This window comes from Petaurus breviceps, unplaced genomic scaffold (genome assembly GCF_028583685.1).
Source record: "Petaurus breviceps papuanus isolate PSGF00001 unplaced genomic scaffold, PetGlider_PUasm1.0 90994, whole genome shotgun sequence".
NCBI classification, from domain to species: Eukaryota; Metazoa; Chordata; class Mammalia; order Diprotodontia; family Petauridae; genus Petaurus; species Petaurus breviceps.
In genome coordinates, this window is record NW_027187393.1 from 2,861,820 (window position 1) to 2,884,804 (window position 22,985).

Consider the following 22,985-nt stretch of genomic DNA (forward strand, 5'->3'; position numbering starts at 1 on the left):
ATATATATATATATATATATATATATATATATATATATATATATATAAAATGGGTATATTTCTTACCATCTCCATGGTGGAGAGAGGGGGAGAATTTGTAAATGAAAATAAAAATAAGGACAAGGGACAGGCCCTATGTTGTATGAGGGGGAGTCAAGCCAGGCTTCCTAGAGGAGTTGGTATTAGAGCTAGGCCCAAAGGTACAGGATTTCAGTAATGTGGCTACTCTCTTTACCCATCCCAGACCCGCTTTGCTTCATCAGTTTCTGGGTCTCCAAACAAACTCACTGGCCTGTAGCTATCTTCTGGGCATAAGCTCTTGGCACTCAGCTGAGCTGGGCCTCAGATCCACCTAGGACTGAGTCAGTCAGTCACTCACATTACATTATTAAGCACCTTTCATCAGGCATCGTGCTAAGAGCTGAGGACAGAAAAAAAAAAAGGCAAAAAACAGTCCCTGCTCTAAAGAAACACAAACCTCAGCACACAGACCCATTCAGAGCCCTTCATCATCTAGCCCCTTCTCCCTTCCCAGTCTCCTTACACCTTTCTCCCTAACACAGACTCTTACATCCAGTGACACTGTCCTCTCCTGGCAATTCCTCAAACAAGACACTCCATCTCTGGGTTCCGGGCGTTTTCTCTGGCTGGCCCTCTGCCTGGAACTCTCTCCCTTCTCTGGCTTCCTTTGGGTCCCAACTAAAATCCCAGTTTTTACAGGATGCCTGCCCTAACCTCTCTCAATTTCAGTGCTTTACCTCTTTAAATTATTTCCTATTTATCCTGTATGTGGCTTGCTTAGCATATGTTTGTTTACATGTTTTAGACTGTGAGCTCCTTGAGAGGCTCTCTTTCCCCTCTTTTTTGTATCCCCATTGCTTAGCACAGTACCTAGCACATAGTAGGACACAGTGGATAGAGCCTGGAATCAGAAAGACATGAATTCAAATCCAGCCTCAGATACTTACTAACTATGCAACCCTGGGTAAGTCACTTAACTCTGCCTCAGTTTCCTCATCTGTAAAATGAGCTAGAGAAGGAAACAGCAAACCACTCCAGTGACTTTGCCAAAAAAAACCCAAAAGGGGTCATCAAGACTCAGACAGGACTGCAATGACTGAACAAGGACAACCACAAAAATTGATTGATTGGGGGCAGCTAGGTAGCACAGCGAATAAGAGCACCGGCTCCAGAGTCGGGATGACTTGGGATCGAATCCAGACACTGATACTTAACACCACACCCAGAAATAACTGGCTGTGTAACCTTAAGCAAGTTACTTAACCCCAATTGCTTAAAAAAAATGGTTCATTGTCTCACACCTGGTCAGCCATTGGTCTCACCTTGGCCTCAGCCCTACCCTGAGTAGAAGCAGACCTTCCTCCTCTACACTCCTTCCTCCACAATCTACATCCCAAATCAGGGACTTCTAAATGAATTCTTTGGGTTGATCCCAGAGAAATCCTTCATTCATACTAACTCACAATTTCCACTCTACATATTTACTGGAAATGCTGAAGAGATGCATAATTCACTTTTTTCTATTATGCTCATAGATTCTAAAACAGATTTTATGTGTCTTTTAAAGCATAATAGTCATCTAGCTTTACCATTTGAGGTTACACAGTTCCTTTTGGAAGGAAGTGCCCCACACTACAAGGTCTGAGTGAGCAATTTCTTATTTAAGCAAAGAATTTGCTGCTAAAGAAATAAATGGTCTCTAGCCATCACTATCACATCTGGGCTACCCTGCTAGGAAACAGCTTTATCAGGACTGATATGGAACGCAAGCTCCCTGACTTACCTCTTAGTAAGGGGAAAAAAAAGTTGTGTTGCCCTTAAGCAGTCATTAACAGAGTTATCACTAGCCAATTTAGTGTGATTTTTGTTTCTATTCCTCTTCTGCTTGACTCAGATACTTGCTAGCAAAACTTAGAAGACATTTTAATCAAAAACTCAATCCCACAATCTATGTGGTTAAATTTTTGTAAACATGATTGAAAAAGCTTCCTCTGATCAATGAGGAAGCATCTCCTGACAAAGAGGTGATAGATTCATCTGCAGAATGAAATACCTTGTTTGGGGTCATTGCCACTTTGGGAATTTGTTTTGCCTGATTATGCTTATTGGTTACCACGGGTCTGTCTTACTTTGGGGAGGGGAGGGGGGGAACAGGGGGAGAAAAAATGCTTGATAATTGGAAAAAATAAAAGAAATACTTCCTCTCTTTTCCATACATCTTTCCGTTTATCTGGCCCCATTCCCTCCAGCTGCAAACAACGTGGCCCTGAATTTCCATATGCAAACAAGACAGTATTTCCCAAGAGCAAATACAGGCGGAATCTCTGAGAACACAACCAAAACTCTGGAAAAGGTCCTTTCTTAGAGCCTTCAGGTCTCTAAGTCTTTAAAAAGTGAAACAATGAAGGCTTGAGCTTTTGGAGTGGGGTCATCAGGAGAAGAGAAGGATTCCTAAAAAGAACAATACTTATAAAACTTAAAAACTTCTCAAAGACTTGAAAGCAGTTGTATCTGTAGCAGAAGTGCCTGGCATAATATTATTATCTCTGGCTAAGAAAAAACCCATACATAAAAGATTTTATCCCAGCTCTGGGTGCTTAGATAGAAGGCCCACTTGTTGCTCTTCAAGGCATCTGCTGGAAGGAACCTAATCTAGCTGAAGCTCCTTGTTTGATACCTGAGCCCCAGAAAGGCCAAGTGAGTTGCCCAAGGTGCCATGGGTAATAAAAGGCAGAACCATGGCACCTGCCTCTATAACCAGTGTTCCTGCCAGTGTACCATACTGCCTTGGCTTTCCCCTTCTGGCTTCAGGAATATTATCTTGTTGGAAGAAGCCCCCTCCCTCTAGGGAGTTCTGCTCTCTTAAGACTGGGCAGAAATAGCAATGCTTACTACTTCCAGAAGCAGGGCATCTGAGCACAATCAAGAACTTTTAAGCAAGAGTCACTTGGACTAACTACAGAAGCCACAATCAGATTCAGATAACACATCCAGGAGAGACTGAAATCCAGCCAGCTATCACTCTCTCCTTCTATCCATTCATCTATCCATCCTCCTCTGGAGAGAAGGAGCCCTGAGATTTAAAAATAGGGACATCACTGATTAAAAAAAAAAAGCCAGGAAAAAAGTGGCAGGAATGGAAACCAAGAAATTTTCCCTATCAAATGCCCTTTTTTTGGTTAAATTTCTAGTTCCAATCTATCTTCCCAACTTAATTCCATATAAAATTTATTCGATTATGTCCCACCAGAGGACCTACTAATCCTACCAAATTTATCAGCTGGTTCCCTTTCTGTTCCTATCCTTTCCCACCTCCACACACCACATGCTTTGTCCCCATCCCTAGAAAAGATTCTCTATCAACGCCAATCTGTTGGAATTTTTTCAGTTCCTTCCCATACCCAGATCGGAAAAACAACCTCACTCCATGAAAACTTCATTGACACCTCACCTCGTCCCAGATCCTATTCCCCAGTCTCATTCCATGCTACATATTTACCTCATTCTAATTCATAATATATTACATTTATTAGTTCTGCACCAGATTATAAACTCCATGAGGGCAGGATCTGCATAATTTTTCATATTTGTATTCCCAGCATTGAGCAAATGTATTGCATAATCTCAGAAGCTCAGGGATGAAAGGGTCCTCAGAGACTATTACTGAGCAGTAATACCATCCACAGCTTCCCCAAGGAGGCATCATCCAGTCATTCCTGACAGAGAGGACAGAAACAGCATTCTACTCCAGGGGCAGAGGGAGCAAATCACCCTGCAAAGAGACCTGAAGGGTCTGATTCCTGTCTCCTACATTATCACTTTCCTAAGGGTTTTCCTGAACAATGCTTTCCCTAAGAAGGTTTAGGGTGGTGCTATAGCAGTAATAACAATCCCTGTCATTTTCCTACTGCTTTCTAAAAGCATTTTCCTTACCACATGCTATAAGGTAAGGGGTTCAAGGTTCAGAAAAACCAAGTTACTTAGTCATACAATTAGAGAGGCAGTGAAATGAGATGGGTTGATGTAGAGTCAAAGGACCTAGGTTGGAAGGCTGGTTCTGTTACTACCTGACAGTGGGGGGCTGAATCAGAAACTTTGGGATCCAATTGAATCTCGTTCACAAATAGAAATATTTTCCTTGTTTAATAATTTTCTTGCACTGTGGAAACTGCTTCACCATTTTATGGGCTTTTAATGATGGCAGGGCTTACCAATGATTAAAGGTTCCACATCTTGCAGAGAGGCCTTACAGCTGCTACAGGGGAATAAATATTTTCCAGGGACCTTGAGGAAGAAGGTAGGATTGTGGAACCCAACTCTCCTGAGTCCTAGGCATGCCACCAGGGGATTTCTGCTGGTCAGCTCTCTTCCTGGGGTGTTCTAACTTCATTCAAAGACTATGGCACCTTTGCCTTCAACGTACCCTCCCCCCCTTCCAAGCCATTGCCCACTCCCACCCCTATTCCCAACCTCAGAGCAAATGAGTTCAAATATGTTTGGGAAAGCAACACCCCAGTAAATGGTCGAAACTTCCTAAAAAGTCGTTAAGAAAACTTTTTTTCTTCCCTTTCTCTTTGTTGAATTTTGGAAGCTAAGGAGAGAGGAGAGAAAAGAGAGTGTGCCAAGGAGTAATTGGAAGGAAATTTTTTTTGGATTTAGAGCCAGGAAGTTAGGGGGTGTGAGGAGGGGGGAGAAGGAGGAGGGAGAAGGGGGAACGCCGCTATTATTTATACTTCAGCTCACGCTGTGGCTCGGGCTTCAGAAATAGACGTCTTTATTAAAATGTATACAGTAGAGTAGTTCTGACAGATGACAAACTGCTGGGGGTGGGGAGCCCAGTTATACTCGGTTCAAAGTTATACTTTGTTTTAACATATATAGGCAGGGGGTGGAGAAGGGAGACATCTGTACTTCACCCTCCTCTCACAAAGAGCGTTTCTGCTCCTCAGGCTGATTAGTCTGGACAACGAAAGGCTAAGAGGCAACAATCGATCCATTGTCAAGGGGAGAATGTCCAGCTCTGTATGGAACAACTAAATATTGCTTTAATCCGCGCATTAAAATTTTTACTTACAGTATGAAAATTACGCACCGAGGCTGCCTCGGAGGAGTGCAGCCTTTGTTCCCGCCTCGCCTCCCTCCAGGTACCAGCGCAGCCAGGGCCGGACAGCAGCGGAGCCTACCTTGTGGTCTCCATTTTTGAACTCAGTTTGGGGACGGTTTTGTTTTTGCTTATTTTTGGTAAGATCTCCGATGCCTGTAAGGCAAAGTGCTTCTTCCTGGCAATGCAGATTAAAGACTCAGAGTACCCATTTATATACAGTTTTAGAGTTGCCGAAACTTAAATGACTTTTGCTCAGGGTCACACACCCAGCATGTGTCAGAGGCAAGATTTGAATCTAGGTCCTCCTAACTCTGAGGCTGACTCTCTACTGCCTTGAGATGCTACCACATGTTTGGATTCTGTTCATCGTGGCACTTAGATGGCTCATTTTCATCCAGTGTTTAGCACAGTGCTTCCTCTGACGGATGTGGCATTTAATAAATATCTTTCAACTAACTGACTGTTCCCATTTGCCCATCTTCCTACAAACAGCCAGTGAGAGATCCGGTAATGGATGGGAATCCAAGTTCTCAGGCAGTTCTTAAGGGATCATAAGATTATAGATAGGATTTCAGAGCTGGAAGAGACATAAAGATCCAACCCCCCCATCCTTCATTGTACAGATGAAGAAATCGAGGCGCAACGTGAAGTTTCCTGCTGTGCTTACACTGGTCATTATGTTGAAGACCTGGGATGGGAATCCAGGTTTTCTTTTGGTTGAATCCACAGCTGTGCTGTACTGGATTTCCATGAAGAAATACCCAATGGACCCACTCTAAGGACCTTAAAGTCTGGTTGAGGAACGCACATTGAAAAGGATGACAGTGTAGTAGAAAGACAGCTTTTGTTGTTGTTCAGTCATATTTGGTCTGACTATTCACGACCCCATTTGGGGTTTTTTTTTGGCAAAGACACTGGAGTGGTTTGCCATTTCCTTCTCCAGCTCATTTTACAGATGAGGAAACTGAGGCAAACAGGATTAAGTGACTTGTACAGGGTCACACAGTAAGTGTCTGAGGCCAAATTTTAACTCAGGTCTTCCTGACTCCAGGTCCAGTGCTCTATCCACTGTATGACCTAGCTGCCCCTTTTGAAAGACTACTGAAACAATTCAATTCAGTATTTATCAAGTACCTACAATGGGCCAGCTCTACCACTTAGTGACCAAGTGACCTTGAGAAAGTCACTTAGCTTTTCATTTTCTCTGTAAAATGAGGTTTGTGTAATTGACCTCTCAGGTCCCTTCCAACCTCTGCAGAAATTCATAGAAGTAGCTTACTTTTACCAAGAGACAATAGGGGAGAGGGAGGACTTATATTGACATGGGCAAATCATTTTACTTGCCAGAGTCTTGGTTTCCCTACCTGTGAAATGGGTAGAAAGTGTGGCAGATGAATGGAATGGAATATTATTACTACACTATAAGAAATGATGAATATGAAGTACAAAAAAAACTGGAAAATATTTCACAACAATGTAAATGGAAAGAATAACAATAAAGTCTTAATGTTATATAACTAAATGAGTTGGGTCCCCAAAGGAGATGAGAAAATGCATTTCTCTCTCTCTCTCTCTCTCTCTCTCTCTCTCTCTCTCTCCCCCTACCCCCCACTTCTGCAAAAGTGAAGGATTATGGGTATGGAACATTTCATATACTATCACAAAGTTGGTTGACATGTTGGTAGTTTTGCTGAATTGCTGTCCCTCCTTTTCTTTTTTTTCTGTTACCAAAAAACGGTCTCTTTGGTTAGGAGAGGGACATATTTGGAAAAGGAGGTAACGTAACAAGAAAAGATCAATGAAATTTTAATTTTAAAATGAACAGATTTTGATGGAATGCTCAGTTTCCCAGCCCCTCTTCTATATAAGCTCTAGATTCACCCTCATTATGGACCACCCCATCAATTATACTAGATGACCTCTAAGGTCCCTTCCATCTCTAAATTTCTGGTTCTGTAATTAAAACTTCGCTAAATTGGGGGTGATGATAGACAAGGACTTCCTTTTTTTAAAATATAGACTTCTAAGAAGTCTTATAAAAATAATAACTACAAGGATCACCTTCCAGTTGTAGGGAAACAAGGGCATGTGCAATTGGGCTAACTTGTCTATCTAGCAAAACTAGATAGTCTGTGCCTACGCTGGCTAGAAACAGCTTCTAGAATTCCACTTTCATTATAAACCAGTGTTATAAACAAAAATCAGAACTGACAAACCTTATGTTATCCAGATTCCTCTGTCCTCTGTTTCACAAAGTTTAAAGGTACAGCCCTTGACATCCATTCATATTAAATGCTTCGACAAGTCTTTCCTTCTGTTTGGAACTCAATTACTTGGTCTCTCTGTATTGGCGGCTTCCCCCAGTCAACATCTGAACAATCACAATAGCAACTTCCCACACTCCACTAACCCCAGCACGGGGCTTTTCAGCCAGAGTCCAAGGACTGTGTACATTTCCCATCAAAAGGCATTCACTAAAGAATAGACAGTAAGAGAACTAACTGCTATTCTGAGTAACTGGTCTCCTGCCCATTGGGAGATACCCAAAGAGTGAGCCACTCAACCAGAAGTGCCATCTTTTCCTTAAGTATCCAGCCTGGAGGCCCCCAGGACCATCCTGTTTTAAAGGCTAATAATGCCTCCTTCCTAGGGTTCTTGTGGGGATCAAACAGAATAATGTATATAAGGTATGTTGCCAACTTGCAAGTGTAATATAAATGTTCCATTATTATTACCGTTAGTCTTCTCATCTTGTTCAAGTGAAAAAATCCTGGAACAGATCAGTGTCTCAGTCTGTTATAATTAGTGTTCTATGGACCATTGCACAAGCGGGTTGGTTTGTTTGGCAGTTGAATGATAGAATGTAAACTTGAAAGAAGGGACTGTTTTGTTTTGTCCTTGTATCTCTAGCACCTAGCCTTATGACTGGCACATAGTAGGTGCTTAATAAATGCTTGATGTTTAATTGATTGAATTAAACTGTCAGCTTATCTTCCTGTGGGATCACTGGAAGCATCCTCAGTACAGCTCTAATAACAGAGAGTATGATAAGAATGATTGATCTTTTCTTCATCCCAATTCCTATATGATTTTGATTTCTTCGACTGTGTCTCTATATTTTGAGAGCTTTTTATTTCCTACATATCAGAGATGACATGTATTTGCTAGTATGATAGTCATTAAAAATGCTGTTTATGAGTTTTTATCAACCAACTTTTTATCTGGAAGACTGTGGGTAACAACAATTCAGTCCGTGTTAATGCTCTGGTCCCAGAACAGTTTAAGGGGTTGAGATCTCTCAGGTACTTTGAGCTGTATTTGTAGGGTGGGGGTTTGATGCCCATCAGTCCATGAAAGACATCAAGTTTTTGATGTACAATTCTAGGCCCTAGGTCATGTCTTGCCAGTATTTGGTAGGTATTACATTTTTATTAATGATATTATTATTTTTTGTTGTTAGTCATTTCAAGTCATGTCCAACTCTCTCTGGCCCCATTTGGGGTTTTCTTGGCAAAGAAACTAGAGTGTCTTGCCATTTTCTTCTCAGCTCATTTTACAGATGAGGAAATGGAGGCAAAGTTAAATGACTTGCCCAAGATCACACAGCTAGTGTGCCTGAGGTCAAATTTTATTTCAGGACTTCCTGACCCCAAGCCCAGCATTCTATCCATTGAGCCCCCTAGCCGCCTCTAATATTACTATTATTACTCCTCCTACTACTACTATTATTAATGTCTGATGCCAAAGCTTTGGCTCCAACATTCAATTTAATTCAGCTAGCATTTAATATCTATAATATCACAAAGCCCTAGGTTAGGGGCTGGTGAAACAAAGAACAAAAAAAGGATATACTCCCTGTCCTGAAGGACCTCACATTCTGCTAGACCATTGGACAAACAGTTATAGATAAAAGAACACTGATTTTGGAGTCAGAAGCACTGGTTCCCAATCTTTTTCTGGTGCCTGCTCCCTGCATAGCCTTGGGCCAGTCATTTAACCTGCCTATGCCTCCCTTTCCTCATCTGCAAGAAAAAGGAGCTGGCCTAGGTGGGCTCTGAAGTGCTGTCCCACTCTAAATCTCTGAGCTTTTGCCCTCAGAATGTGAGGAAGGGTCACGGCCAGGCTCTCACATGGCTGACTGTGTTGGTTGGTTTTTCTTACCTGAGATGGAATGCCAGACTTGGAGTCAGGGAGAGCAGGGTTCAGATGCTCTCCCAACACTTCCTAGTTATTGGACCTCTTCTAGAATCTGGCTATGGTAAAACCTGTACAACACCCATCTTCCAGGGCTGTCGTGGGACTCAAATGATGTCAAATGCTTTGCTTTAAGTACCATATGATGTCAGCTATTATTGCTGTTATTACAAGGGGGGGGGAGGGTAGTAAATCATGAAACTGATATATAAATAAAACTAAAAAATAACCAAATGTGCATCTCTAACAACCTTTTCCTTTCGTGGAAAGAGTGTAGCAGAAATAACAGGGCTTCTAACTCAGAAGACCTAAGTTCAAGTTCTGGCTACTTCACTTTCTATTTGCATGAATTCTTCCTTTCTCAGTTTCCTTTTCTGTAAAATGAGGTTGGTCCAGATGACCATAAAGGCCTTCCCAGCTCTGGCATTTTATATTGCTGTTTGTTCTTTGAAAAATCTACCTCTAGTTAAAAGCACTAACCCTCTAACTAGGGCCTCTCTGGGCTGGGCCCTAGAAGTGTCCAGAGGAAGAGCAATGCTTAGGGGAGGGAGAGTGAAAGAACCACCAAGAAATCTTTCTAGCCAAGCAATAGACTCTTTGGCCTCAGAAGGAAGAGTATCAGAGATCTGTTAGCTAGAGGCCTTTCCACTCCCCAAACACCATTTCTGGTCTTTATCCAGATATAAATAATTCAGACTTTTAGAATGTCTCTTGAACTGAATTAAATTGTGTTTTTTTTAACTCATATTATTCAAAAGTAAATTGTTACTTTTTTCAATAAAAGGGGGACCAGATTAGAGATTATAATAGCTAGAGACTTTAAACTTGTGGAGGAAAGACCAATTACCATCATCATAATTATTGTTATTCACATTTGTATAGTGCTTTTAGGAATACAAAATACTGTCTTCATGATCATCATGGGAGGTCAGTATTATTAACCCCACTTTATAGATGAGGAAACTGAGGCTGGGGGAGATTAAGAGACTTGTTCAGGGTTGCATTGGTAATCTGACGGTTCTATGATCTCATTGATGTGTGTCCTACCTCCAGGGGGCACTGGAACTGAGACTTCTGACTTTAGGACCATACTTTACACCATCCTGCCCTCTGGCTATTAGAGGGCTGAGAAGTCATTTCTGAATGAATGACTAGAATAGATGGATGAATGAGTGAGTCGAATCAATGGTTCCAAAGCCCTCTAGAAGCTTTTGATCACTTTCAAACCTCTGTCCTGTTGGGATCTTTGACTGGCTAAAGAGATAATGCCAAGCAATTATAAAATCTTCAAGTAGACCATTTGCAATAGGAGCAGAAGATGAAGTTATATAACTACTATGCTCTAAGAAATGATGAGCTGGTTGGTTTTAGAAAAACACAGAGAGACTTGTATGAAGGAAGGAAAAGTGAAATGAGCAGAACCAAGAGAATGCTGGATACAGTAACAGCAATATTGCTCAAAGAGTTACTGTGAATGACTGAGCTATTCTGAATAGCATGAATATTCAAAACAGCTATGAAGGACTTATGAAGGAAGATGCTGTCTACCTCCAGAGAAATAATTGATATATAGAAATACGCATTGTATGTTTCCATATATATGTATATATATATATCTTTATCAAATATTGGCCTTCTCTAAGATGGGGTGGGGAGAGAGGGAGAGAGACAACTAAAAGCTCAAAATTTACCAATAATTCTTGTAGCTGTAATACACAGGGACCAGAGGAAATTGATTCAGAGTGAATGCAGTGACAATGGTCAAGAACAGGCTTGAACACACTGGAACATTAGCTTAGACATGAAAACCATGTGGAGAGATGGTTTCTTTCTCTTTTTCTTCAAATGAAATGGGCAATGACCAAGCCAATGACCAAGCAGATCTGCTAAATGATGGTGACCAGCCCCAACTTCCCTGGTCATGAGTCATCAGCATGATGCAGCAAGCAAAAAAATGAACTCAGTCTTCACAAAATCGTGGAATTGTCAAGGCAGAAGTCAGCAGTCATCCAGGACAACCCATAAAAATGGTATAACTTTTGGAGCACTGGCCTGGAGTCAGGAAGACCTGAGTTCAAATCTGGCCTCAGACACTTAACACAAAAACTATCCATGTGACCTTGGACAAGTCACTTAACCTCAATTGCCCTACCTTCCCCCCTCCAAAAAGCAAAAAAAAAAAAAGGTATAACTAAAGGGAGGTGACAGTTCTACCATATTCCACCCAATTTTATCTGGAATAGTATGTTCAATTATGGGAGCCAGAGTTTAAGAAGGGTTAACATAAGCTGGAGAGGGTCCAGAGAGGGGTAACCAGCATGTTGAAGGGCCTTGGGTCTGATAAAAATAAAGATATCTGATAATATACTTCCATTTATCAATTCTTTCTCTGGAGGCAGACAGCATCTTCCTTCATAAGTCCTTTGTAGCTGATTTGAATAATCATGTTACTCAGAATAGCTCAGTCATTTACAGTTACTCTTCAAACAATATTGCTATCCCTATATCCATCATTCTCTTGGTTCTGCTCATTTCACTCTTCCTTCATGCAAGTCTCCATGTTTTTCTTTTTTTTTTTTTTTAAAGCAATCGGGGTTAAGTAACTTGCTCAAGGTTACACGGCCAGTTATTTCTGGGTGTGGTGCTGAGTATCTGAGCCCGGATTTGATCCAGGTCATCCTGACACTGGAGCTGGTGCTCTTACTCGCTGAGCCACCTGGCCGCCCCTAAGCAATTGGGGTTAAGTAACTTGCTCAAGGTTACACGGCCAGGTGTTTCTGGGTGGGTGCTAAGTGTCTGAGCCCGGGATTCGATCTCCAGGTCTTCTCAACACTGGAGCCGGTGCTCTTACTCGCTGTGCTACCTGGCCGCCCTCCATGTTTTTCTAAGATCCTTGAGCTCATCATTTCTTATAGCACAGTAGTATTCCATCACAATCATATACCACAACTTGTTTAGCCATACCCCAATTGATGGCCATCCCTTCAATTTCCAGTTCCTTGCCACCCCACAAAGAGAGCTGCTATAAATATTTTAGAACATATAAGCTCGTTTTCTTTCTCTCAATCACCTTGGGAGACAGAACTAGTCATGGTATTACTGGCCAAAGGGTACGCACAGTTTAATAACTCTTTGGCGTCTTCAAGAATTCTAAGAACTGTCATATGAAGGAAAGATTATACTTCCCCATCCTCTCTTAACTCTAGTGCCTTCCCTTTGTTAATTATTTCCTATTTACCTTGTATATAGCTTGCTTTGATATATCTGTTTGCATTGTCTCCCCTATTAGAATACAAGCTCCTTGAGATAGGGACTGACTTTTGCCTCTTTTTGAATCTCTAGTACTTAGCACAAGGTCTGGCACACAGTGTTTAATAAATGTTGATTGATTGATTGATTGTTGAACTTGAAATGGCAGAAATAAGAGCAAATGGGGACAGGTTCAGTCTAGATGTCAGGAAAAGATTCCACAAAATTTGAGCTACTCATAAATGTCATGTCATGTAAAAGTTCTTGGAGGCCTTCAAGCAGAGGATGGATGACCATCTGTCTGGTATGTTGTATTGAGGATTAGCAATATGACTTTGAAAGTCACTTAATTCTCCTGGCCTCAGTTTCCTCATCTGTAAAATGAGGTGATCAATACTGACCTCCCAGGAGTATTATAAAGACAATATCTTGTATTCCCAAGTATTAGTTGGACCAGATGGACCAAAAGACTAAGGCCCTTTCCAACTCTCACATTTGGTGTTTCCTCTAACTGGTCTCTGTTTCAGCAGTCCTGTGCCCTTACTCCTCTTGCTTGATCCACAGTCAATCTTACAAACTAAGAATACAGGGGTGGCTAGGTGGTGCAGTGAGTAAAGTGTGTCCCTGGAGTTAGGAGGACCTGAGTTCTGTTACGGCCTCAGACACTTAACACAAAAAACACTAGCCATGTAACCTTGGGCAAGTTACTTAACCCCAACTGCCCTCCAAAAGGCAAAAAAACAAAAACAAAAAAACCTAAGAATACATACTTTTTAGAAGTCGTCTTGCCAAACCGTTTTTTGAAATCTGTTTTTTAAAAATACTGTAATAGTTTCCCAGTTCTCTAGGGTCTTAGTGTTTAACAAATGTACTTCTTACAACACCCCTATGCGGTAGGTAGGGCAAGTATTATAACCCTTATATTACAGATGAGGAAAATGACATTTAAAGGGGTGAGCTAAGTACTTGATCCAAGGTCCACTAGTTAGTGTTTGAGCCTGGATGAGAGTCCACCATCTCTGACTCCTTCCACTATACCACACTGAGCCTCTTATTTGGCTTTCACAGCTGTTTCCAAAATACTTTGGAAAATAACATGTGACTACATATATAGTCCATGGCAGAACATGTGTCCAGGAGCTGAGGCAGGAGCTCTGAAAACTGAACCCATCTTGGATAAATTATTCAACCATAATTCATGTATCTTCTTGCATTTTTAACACTCAGTTGTTACATTAAAGTAAGGTTCCATTAATGTAACATTATTAAAACATATGTTTCTAACTTAGAGTCAGAAGATCTGGGTTCAAATTCTGCCTAGTTCAGATGTATACAGAACAGTACTAATGTTGAATGAGAAGCCTGCTTCTGCCATTAATACATTTTTCAGTCTTGGGTAAATTGCTTCTCTCAGGGTCTCAGTGTATAAATGCATAAAATGAGAGAGCTCCAATAAAGTTTGTCAATGAACATTTATTAAGTGCCTGGCATTCGGAGAGAGATGTAAATAGTAAGACAATTCTTTCCCTCAAGGAGCCAACATTCTAGTAGACATGTCTGACAGGCTTATGAGATGAGAAATTTCTCCAAGGCAGGGTCCTAGGAATCAGTGTTTTTCCTAACTCTACATAGGTCTGGTTCATAATTCTAGCAGGCTTCTCAGAGATACTGGTGATCATCACTCAGAATAAGTATCACCCCTCAAATGCCCAGACCTTTTAACCCAGAGGTTCCACTGCTAGTCACATACCCCAAGGAGATCAAAGACAGTAAGAAAGGACTCATCTACTCAAAAAATATGCCTAACAGCACTTTTGTGGTAGGAAAAAGCAAGAAACAATATAGATAGCCATCAATTAGGGGAATGGATTCAGGGGTGGGGAACTTGCGGCCCCAAGGCCATATGTGACTTTCTAGGTCCTTGGGTGCTACCTTGAGCTGAATCCAAGCTTTACAGAACAAATGTATTTTTTAAGGGAATTTGTTCTGTGAAGTTTAAATTCAGGACTGCACTTAAGGACCTAGAGGGCCACAGGTGGCCTTGAGGCTACAGGTTCCCCATCCCTGGATAAACTAATTATGACACATGAATATAAATAGAATATTATTGTACCATAAGAAATCATAAATATGAAGAACTTGGAAATGCATCGAATCACATATAAACTGATGCAAAATGAAGAAAGCAGAAACAAGAAAACAAAATACAAAACGACTACAGCAATGCTAATAGAAAGAACCAATCATAAAAAAACACACCAGAAACCTGAATGCTATTTAATTTTAATGGCCAAAGTTGGCATTTGAAAAGAGACATGAAAACATACTTCTCTCCCTTCTTTGCAGAGGTGGAAGGTCAGGGGAGTGGAAAACTGTATACACTATCACATTCTGTTGATATGTTGGTAAGTTTTGCTTATGCCTATGACCTCTAACTCTACCTTTGGCATCTCCAAGGTTGGTCACTCTCAGACCTGAAACTACTGGACTCCTCATTTTTATTTCCATCCCCAGTGCCTGATCCTGATCTTGCCACATTCCCCTCTATCATTCTAACCTCCTTTCCTTCCCCTTCTCCCAGTACTTCCCTCCTGAGTCTGAGCTTTAGACTTTCCACTCATTCTTTCCTGCTCTTCCACTTCATCACCCTTGTTCTAGCTTTCCATGCATCACCCTTGTTCTAGCTTTCCATGTTGACCTTATAAAAGAACAAGAGAGCATCTTCTAGCCTTGAATCCCTTCTTGCCTTGTCCTTCCAGGATCCCTCCCTTGTTAATCCCCAACCCTGGGTAACTCCCAGCCTTCTCCATTTCTGTTCCCAGGCTGCGACATTCTGTTAAAGGAAGTAACAAAATTGATTTGACCAGGTCTAGGCAAATTCATGTCATCTAATTTGAGCTGCTAGCTCACTGCTACATTGCAATCCATCTCTGATTGACACCCTAGGACACTCACTCCAGCAGCTGTTCCAAACCATTTCCTCCTTCCTCAAACTCCCAGCTATACTCTCCTTCCCAAAGATACACATCATCTCCCCAATTATGCCTTTGATCCATGCCTTCTCTGGACTCCAGGACCTCTCATCCCCAAACTCTCTGTTCTGGTTCCTTCTACTGGTTTCTTCTTTTCTGCCTACAAATGTTAATCCATAAAAAGAAATAGTATTACTACAGTGGGATGAGTAATGTATTTAGAGTCAAAGCCTCCAGGTTCTAATCCTACCTCTGACTCTTATTATAGGACCTTGGGAAAGTTACTTAACCTCTCTGGGCCTCAGTTTCCTCATGTGTAAAAGGAGAAGGTTGGACTAGATGACCTCTAAAGTCCCAATATATACAACAATAGGATCCCATACATACAACTACCTAAGTAATCTTCATAATGACATCTCTGACCATACTCGGTTTTCCCTCTGTTCAAAGACCTTCAGGATCACTCTACTTCCCATTGGATAAAATAGTAAAAATATCAATCTAGCATTTAAGTCCTTTACAATCTGGCTTCAATCTGCCTTATCAGTCTTTGTTGTTGGGTTCGTGACTCCATTTGGGGTTTTTTTGGCAAAGATACTGGAGTGGTTTACCTTTCCTTTTCCAGATCATTTTACAGATGAAGAAACTGAAGCAGAGTTACATGACTTGCCCAGGGTCACACTAGGAAGTGTCTGAGGACAGATCTGAACTCAGAAAGATAAGTCTTCTTGACTCCAGGCCCTGCATTCTATCTACTGGGTCATCTAGCTGCCCACTTTCCAGCCTTATTTCACAAAAACTCTCTTTTACATTTTCTATGTTCCCACCTAACACAGACTCTTGTCCTACCTTCTACACAACAGAGTTCACTTCTTCCAGCTACCGAAAGCTTTCGGTTCCAGTTTTCCCCAGCTCAGTTGTCACTTCCTCCAGGAAGCACTCTGATCCTACCTGTTCAACTTTAACCTTATTAAGTACTGCCTCTAGAGTCTAGAACAAGGGTAGGGAACCTGCAGCCTTGAGGCCACAAGTGGCCCTCTAGGTCCTCAAGTGTATCCCTTTGATTGAATCCAAATTTCACAGAACAAATCCCCTTAATAAAAGGATTTGTTCTGTAAAATTTGGATTGTCAAAAGGCTGAACCCAAGGACCTAGAGAGCCATAAGTGTCCCTGAGGTCACAAGTTCCCCACCCCAGGTCTAGACAAATCTAATAACTCTTTGCCCCTAAACACCTGGAGTCTTCTTAGCTTTGCACCTTCATTCTAGATTTTTCTAGTTTAAAATGTCCTTTTCACCCTTCCTTGCCAGCTGAATTCTTATGCATCCTTTAAAGCCCAATTAAAATACACCCTCTTTTAGGAAATGTTCCTTAATCTCCAGGGAAAAAACCTGCAGGATGTTTGTTTTTTTTGTTTGTTTTTTAAACATAGCACTTTGTTTTACATCTTTCTAAAGTACTTATGAGATATCATACATAGAGCTACCTACTTCTGAGTCTTAATTCCCCTAACAAACTGAAAGATCCAGGTTGGTAGGATCCTTTTTACCTGAACACCATCTAAACTTTAAAATTCTAGGGCAGGCCTAGACCAGTGCTCTGAATTCTGTAAGAGCTTAATACTTGCTTGTTATACCTTTAAAAAAAATCTCTCTTGGAGCCTAGCACAGTGTCTTCCTTAGGGTAGGTCTTGAATTCCCCAACACTTCTCTCCTAATAGCGCCCAGCTCTTCACACACGTGAAGGTTTCTTCCTTCTTCCCCAGAGAAGGTGCTGCTCCTGGGATAGGTCAGGGCTCTTTGTACTCCTCCAACTGGGGCCAAGGAGGAGGCGCGGGCGGCAGAAGTCCTCATTTTACTCTCACTTCGAGTGGGGACAGAGACCGAGACCAGAACCCAGGCGTCTCATCCCCCCCACCACCCCTCAAGAGCCCATGGAACCTGTCCCTGCAGTGAGGGTGCTGAGAGCACACCTGGAAGACCTAGTTTCTAGACTCTATGTACCCCTGGGTAAGTCCGTTTTCCCATGCCCCACCAGAAGATGGCTAAGATCCCATCCAGCTCTAAGATACCGTTGCTGACAGTGTCTAGACCTCCTCCCCCGGGGCAGCCGTGGGACACTAGACGCCCTCTCCCGCCCCCAGCAATGACCCCTCTGCTGAAAGCCCAAGTCCCGCTCCCCCCGCCCCAACTCCCCTTTCGAGGAAGTTCCTGGTCCTCCCTCGGCCAAACCCGACTCACCTCCTTCAGGAGCCGCTCTAGGTGGGGCTCGGCCCAGGAGATGAGGGGGCCGGGCGCCTCGGGGGCCCCCCAGCCCGCACGCCGCTGCCGCTGCTGCTCCTCTTCGAGCGCGGACACCCTGCCCTGTAGTTCGGACGCCCGGGCATTCAGCAGGAGGCAGGCGGCCACCGAGCCCAGGGACAGCAACAGGCAGAGCGCGCTCAGCGCCAGTGCCGCCGCGCCGCCGCCCCATGGGGAACGTGCGGGGCCCCCCGCGGGGCTGCCTCTCCGAGCGTCCGGCTCCCACGCGCCCATCGAGCTGGGAGGACCGAGGGGACGGGACTCGGCGGTGGGAAAGCGGGAGGGCGCGGGGCAGAGGTACTTAGTGTCGGCTCTGCTTCGGTGAGGCTCGCTGAGGGGGCACCCTAGGCAATGGGGATGGGACTGGGGGCTGAGGGCTAGCCTTGGAGCATTCCCCAAGTGTCCAGGTTTTCTGCGCTCAGACCTCCGGGAGCCGAGGAAAGAGCTGGGGCCCATCCGCTATCGGAGTGGAGGGAGAGCCACCGGGTTTTACAAGGGAGACTCGCTACGCCCTCCTACCCAACTACTCAGCGGCCACTTTCGGCAGTTTCCTCTATGCAAATAAACCCTGCCCGAAAAGGAGCCCGGAACCACCCAGGGGAGGGGCGGCCAGGGCCGGGCCGCAGAGGGAAGGCTGGGCTGGCTCAGAGCGCGCTACCCCCTTTGCTCCCCTCCCTTCTCTTTCTCTCCCCCTGCTCTCTCAGGTCTGGGTGCGGACCCGAAGGCTAAGACAGTGAGGACTTGGGCTTTTGAGCTGGAGGAAAAGGCTTTGGGACTGCCCTGGGCTTCGGTGATTGCGAAAATACTGGGTAGATAAGCAGTGGGATTACCTCACCTCCCCCCCCACCCCGGCCCCCAACCTCGAACCCCGTTTAAGAAACTGCCGGCATATTCAACCCACTACAGACGCGAGTGCCAAGTCAAATCAGGTCTATTATTCACTGGGCTCCTTCTTTGCCCCTCTTTACACTGGTTGATTAAACTTTCTTTGCAGATGCAAAATTGTTTGCAATCACCTACTTCTCTCAAACGCTATTCGAAAGGCCGTGGGTAGAGGGCTGTAGCGCCCCCTCGTGGTGATGGAAATGTGGCCCAGAAGGCAGGACCAAAGGCAAGAACGGTAACGAAGTAACACCTTTAGAAGTAATTCCAGATGACCTCATATAACGCTTTGCCTTTACAAAGCGACTTGAGAACTTTATCATATTTGGTCCTTGCAATGATCCTCATGAAGCAGATACTGCAAGTGTCACGATTTTACAGATGAGGAAAAGGGGTCAGAGATTCTAAATGACTAGTTACAGAATTCTTGAGTGATTGAATTGTGCCTTCTGCCTGAATCACACCACATGGATAACTAGTTAACCACAACTCTTTTGGATAAGAATTTACCCCTCAAATCAAGACCGAGTTATTGTTTTTTTTTCAATGAAACTAATAATAATCTAATCATTAAGTAGGTCCATTATGTAATGTTACAATAAATATTCTAAGATTTCAGAGCTGGAAGGTACCTTGAGATCGTTCAAACTACTCATTTTTCACAAAATTGAGGCCCAGAGAGGGGAAGTGATTTACTATGACTTCCCAAAGGTCAGGTTTGACTGGATTAAGTACCTAGGTCTCCTGACTTCCTGCATTCCTTCCATTTGGTTCCAAATTTCTAAAATTGTTAACTAAAAATTATTCCATATTTAATCTCTTTCATGTAACTCTGAGATCAGCCAACTTTGATTATTGAGTAGCCCGCATTTTTAATAAATATACACTCCACTGACATTTGTGTAATACTTCAAGCTTTTATAAACTTTTTTTTACAGCAATTATGCAATATGTAGTACAAGCATTATTTAACAAATTAGAAAACTAAAGCTCAAAAGATAGAGCTGTGATTTGCCTTAGGTTATGACAATTAGGTGGCATAGTGGATAGTGCCCAGGCCTGGAGTCAGGAAGACTCGTCTTGTTGAGTTCAAATCCTGTCCCATAAACTAGCTGTGTGACCTTGGCAAGTAACTTAACCTCATTGGCCTCAATTTCCTCATCTGTAAAATGAGTTGGAGAAGGAAATGGTAAACCACTCCAATATCTGAGCTAAGAAAACCCCAAATGGGGTCATGAAAAGTCAGATACAACCTAGCAAGTTAACTTTTGAAATGGGTTTCCAGACAGCACAATGGAAGAAGAGGACAGGACAGGATAGAGCCTTGGAATGCAGTAGAGCTGAAGTGAATTGGGATGAGAGGGGAGGTATCAGGGTAAGGGAATCTAAGTTATCAGAACTCATGGAAATGAGGGGTTTGGGGACTTTACTATGAAAGGGAAGTAGCTTTTGACTGGGGCTTCCACTATTAAGTCCTGTGATGATGAACTTAGTTTACTGTCGAACAGCAAGAAAGGGAGGACAAGGCACTTAGGTCAGGAAATACTGAGTCCCATCAGCCTTGCTGAATTCAGTTCCTTTGCCTGATCCCAAGATGAAATAAGGCAATCACAACATCTTGCACACAGAGCCCACACCTAGTTCCTAGTCTTGCCTAGCATGAGACTCTACTTCTAGAGGTCACTACCAGAAGCCTAGAGCCTGTGTTCTACAGTTGTTGCTTGTATGATTTAGTAAAGCAGAGCAAAGCAGGTAGGGACTACAGTGACAAACAGTCCTGGGCTGCCCCATCTAGTCCTGGGAAAGTGGTTAAGGACTGCAATCTTGTGTTGGGGTCTTAGGGTGGAGTAGCTGCAGCCTGAGGACAATCAGTTCCCCATAGGAAAGCCTCCGATCCCAGTCTTCAAGCAAGGCCAGGGCTGAAGTACTCACTTTCAGCAACCAAGCACTGCAGCTGACTTTTCCTGGGGCAGTATTTACTTTGCAGAGGTTTAATAGTAGGAAATAAACCTTATTGGTGCCAAAATTCCTTTTATTTGGAGAATTACTATGAGATTCCAAGTGGTAGAGCTGTAAGGTGCAAAAAGTTTTACTTTAATAGTTGGGGACCAGGGCAGGGATATGAAGGCAGCTTCGTGGAAGAGTTCAGAAAAAATATTAACTGGGGTCATCTATAGTAGTTAGGAAAGGGTTCATGAAGGAGATATTGAATATAGGAATAACTCAGCTAAGAGGGAAGTCTAGATGATCTATTTAGGTCATCAAGAAGTGGGTATTAAGGGGCAGCCAGGTAGCACAGCGAGTAAGAGCACCGGCTCCAGTGTCGGGATGACCTGGATCAAATCCAGGCTCAGATACTCAGCCCCACACCCAGAAATAACTGGCCATGTAATCTTGAGCAAGTTACTTAACCCTGATTGCTTAAAAAAAAAAAAAGTGGGTATTATATCAAGATAGCCATACACATAGCCTTGAAAATCAGGCAATGGTACTTAGGATTCAACCATCTCATATGTGAGGCTACTCGGGGTTCATAGAATATGCTCCCTAGTATATCAAGTTAAAAAGAAAAAGTAATTAGCAGTAAAATTAGATCTCCTTCAGCATTCCTGGGTTTAACATAACCCAGGGAAGATACAAGTTCATTTTCTGTCTCCACTGAGTAGCCTAAACAGTTAAATCAAGATGACTAAAATCCAAAGATAAAATTTCATTTAAGTAGCAAAAAGAAAAGGATGGAGCACAGGGCTATTTTATCCTATAAAAACTCTTCCATTAACTGAAATACTCTCCAAAGTACTATAGAATCATTTATCTAAACTGCTTCATACCTAAAATGGTTGTCTAATTTGATTATATCTTATTCACAAACCTATTCACTATCTTCTTGATTTTGCAATCATTTTATCTAAGGATTGTCCAGCTTCATTACAGTAAATACTCAAATGGGACCTCAGCATTTAGAGGAAGAAGGGGAAGGTAATCCTGTAGAACTTGAGGTGATTAGGCATATCAAACGCTCACCCATCCTCCCTTTGCTGAAAATGACCCTTTGACACAGGATGGGGTAAAAACCATATCCTAGGGGCCTGAGATAAAATTTCAAGGAGGCATTTGCCTAGGGTATTATTGGGGAAGGGGATGGAAGACCTGCTATACAGCAGAAACTGAGATTGGACCTACCAGTTAGGTAACTATATCAGCTCATGAGAACTATTCAAATTGCAGAGCCTGGTGCCCAAAGGGGAATGGCTGTCATATTACAAATAAAATTACCTGGAAGATCCTAATTTTCACTTTTAAGATCTGAGCAACAATTTCAAAATACCTTAATGTTTACAAATTTAAAAACCATTTATCAGAAAACTTGTAAGGAAAAATGTATTTTTCCCTTTATTATACCATTTCCTCATATTATACTCAACACTGAGCATTTTACTTTATAAGATCCATCTATAATCCTTTGCATAAATGTTGTAGATCTCTTATAAGTAAATGCTTTCACTAAATGCTATGAAATTTTAATACCCACAAAAAATTTCTTACAATCTTTTTTTTTAATGATGGAAGTATTGTTTTGTTTCTATTGACTTGATAGTTTTAACCATTATATCTTTCGATCTATGCCACACTCAATTATGGGATGAGTAATAGAAAAAATAAAAATTATATAAATACACACAACATATATATTTCATATGCTAGAAGCTCTAATGCCAATACTTAAGGCAATTTTCATAAAAATCCTAGGGTGTCATTCTGTATTCCATGTTATCTTATTCAGTTTCATCTTTAAATGCTTGATTTTTAAAATTGCTTCTGGTTGGTAACAACTATACTTACTTCAACCTCTGTTCTTCTGAACAAGGCTCATAATGGAAACTTAGCCCTGAAATCTTCTACTTGTGGATATATGCAGTTTTCAGAGCTGAGATTGAGTTCCCTAATGATTCTTCTCACTGCTAGGATTTCTTTTAAGACTTGGTCCCATAAGTCTTACTCAATTTTCTCTATACATCTTTACTGCTCCCACTGAAAATGTCTCAATTAGTATGAATATTTTTTTTAAAAAGAAAAACCTTGCTAAACTTGGAAACTTTCTTGAGACAGATCTGCGCCCCTCTCTCCCTCCAAATTACTTAAGTTTGCAATAAGAAGTTAACACAGATACCTTGAACAAGATGCCTGGCAAAGCTAACAGGTCTACTGATAAGACTAATGACTGTTCATGAATAAAGCAAATTTTAAGTTTGAAAAAAAGAA

At 42.2% G+C, this 22,985-nt stretch overlaps 1 protein-coding gene across 1 annotated transcript in view; it reads right to left on the minus strand.

The window, feature by feature from the left end:
* Nucleotides 1–18,620, minus strand: part of COL23A1 (collagen type XXIII alpha 1 chain) — a 487,731-nt gene extending 469,111 nt beyond the window's left edge. The window contains exon 1 of the mRNA XM_069077605.1: nt 17,781–18,620. Coding sequence (XP_068933706.1) covers nt 17,781–18,296 — 516 coding nt within the window. The 5' untranslated portion in view covers nt 18,297–18,620. The remainder of the gene's footprint in view (nt 1–17,780) is intronic.
* Nucleotides 18,621–22,985: the final 4,365 nt, after the last annotated feature.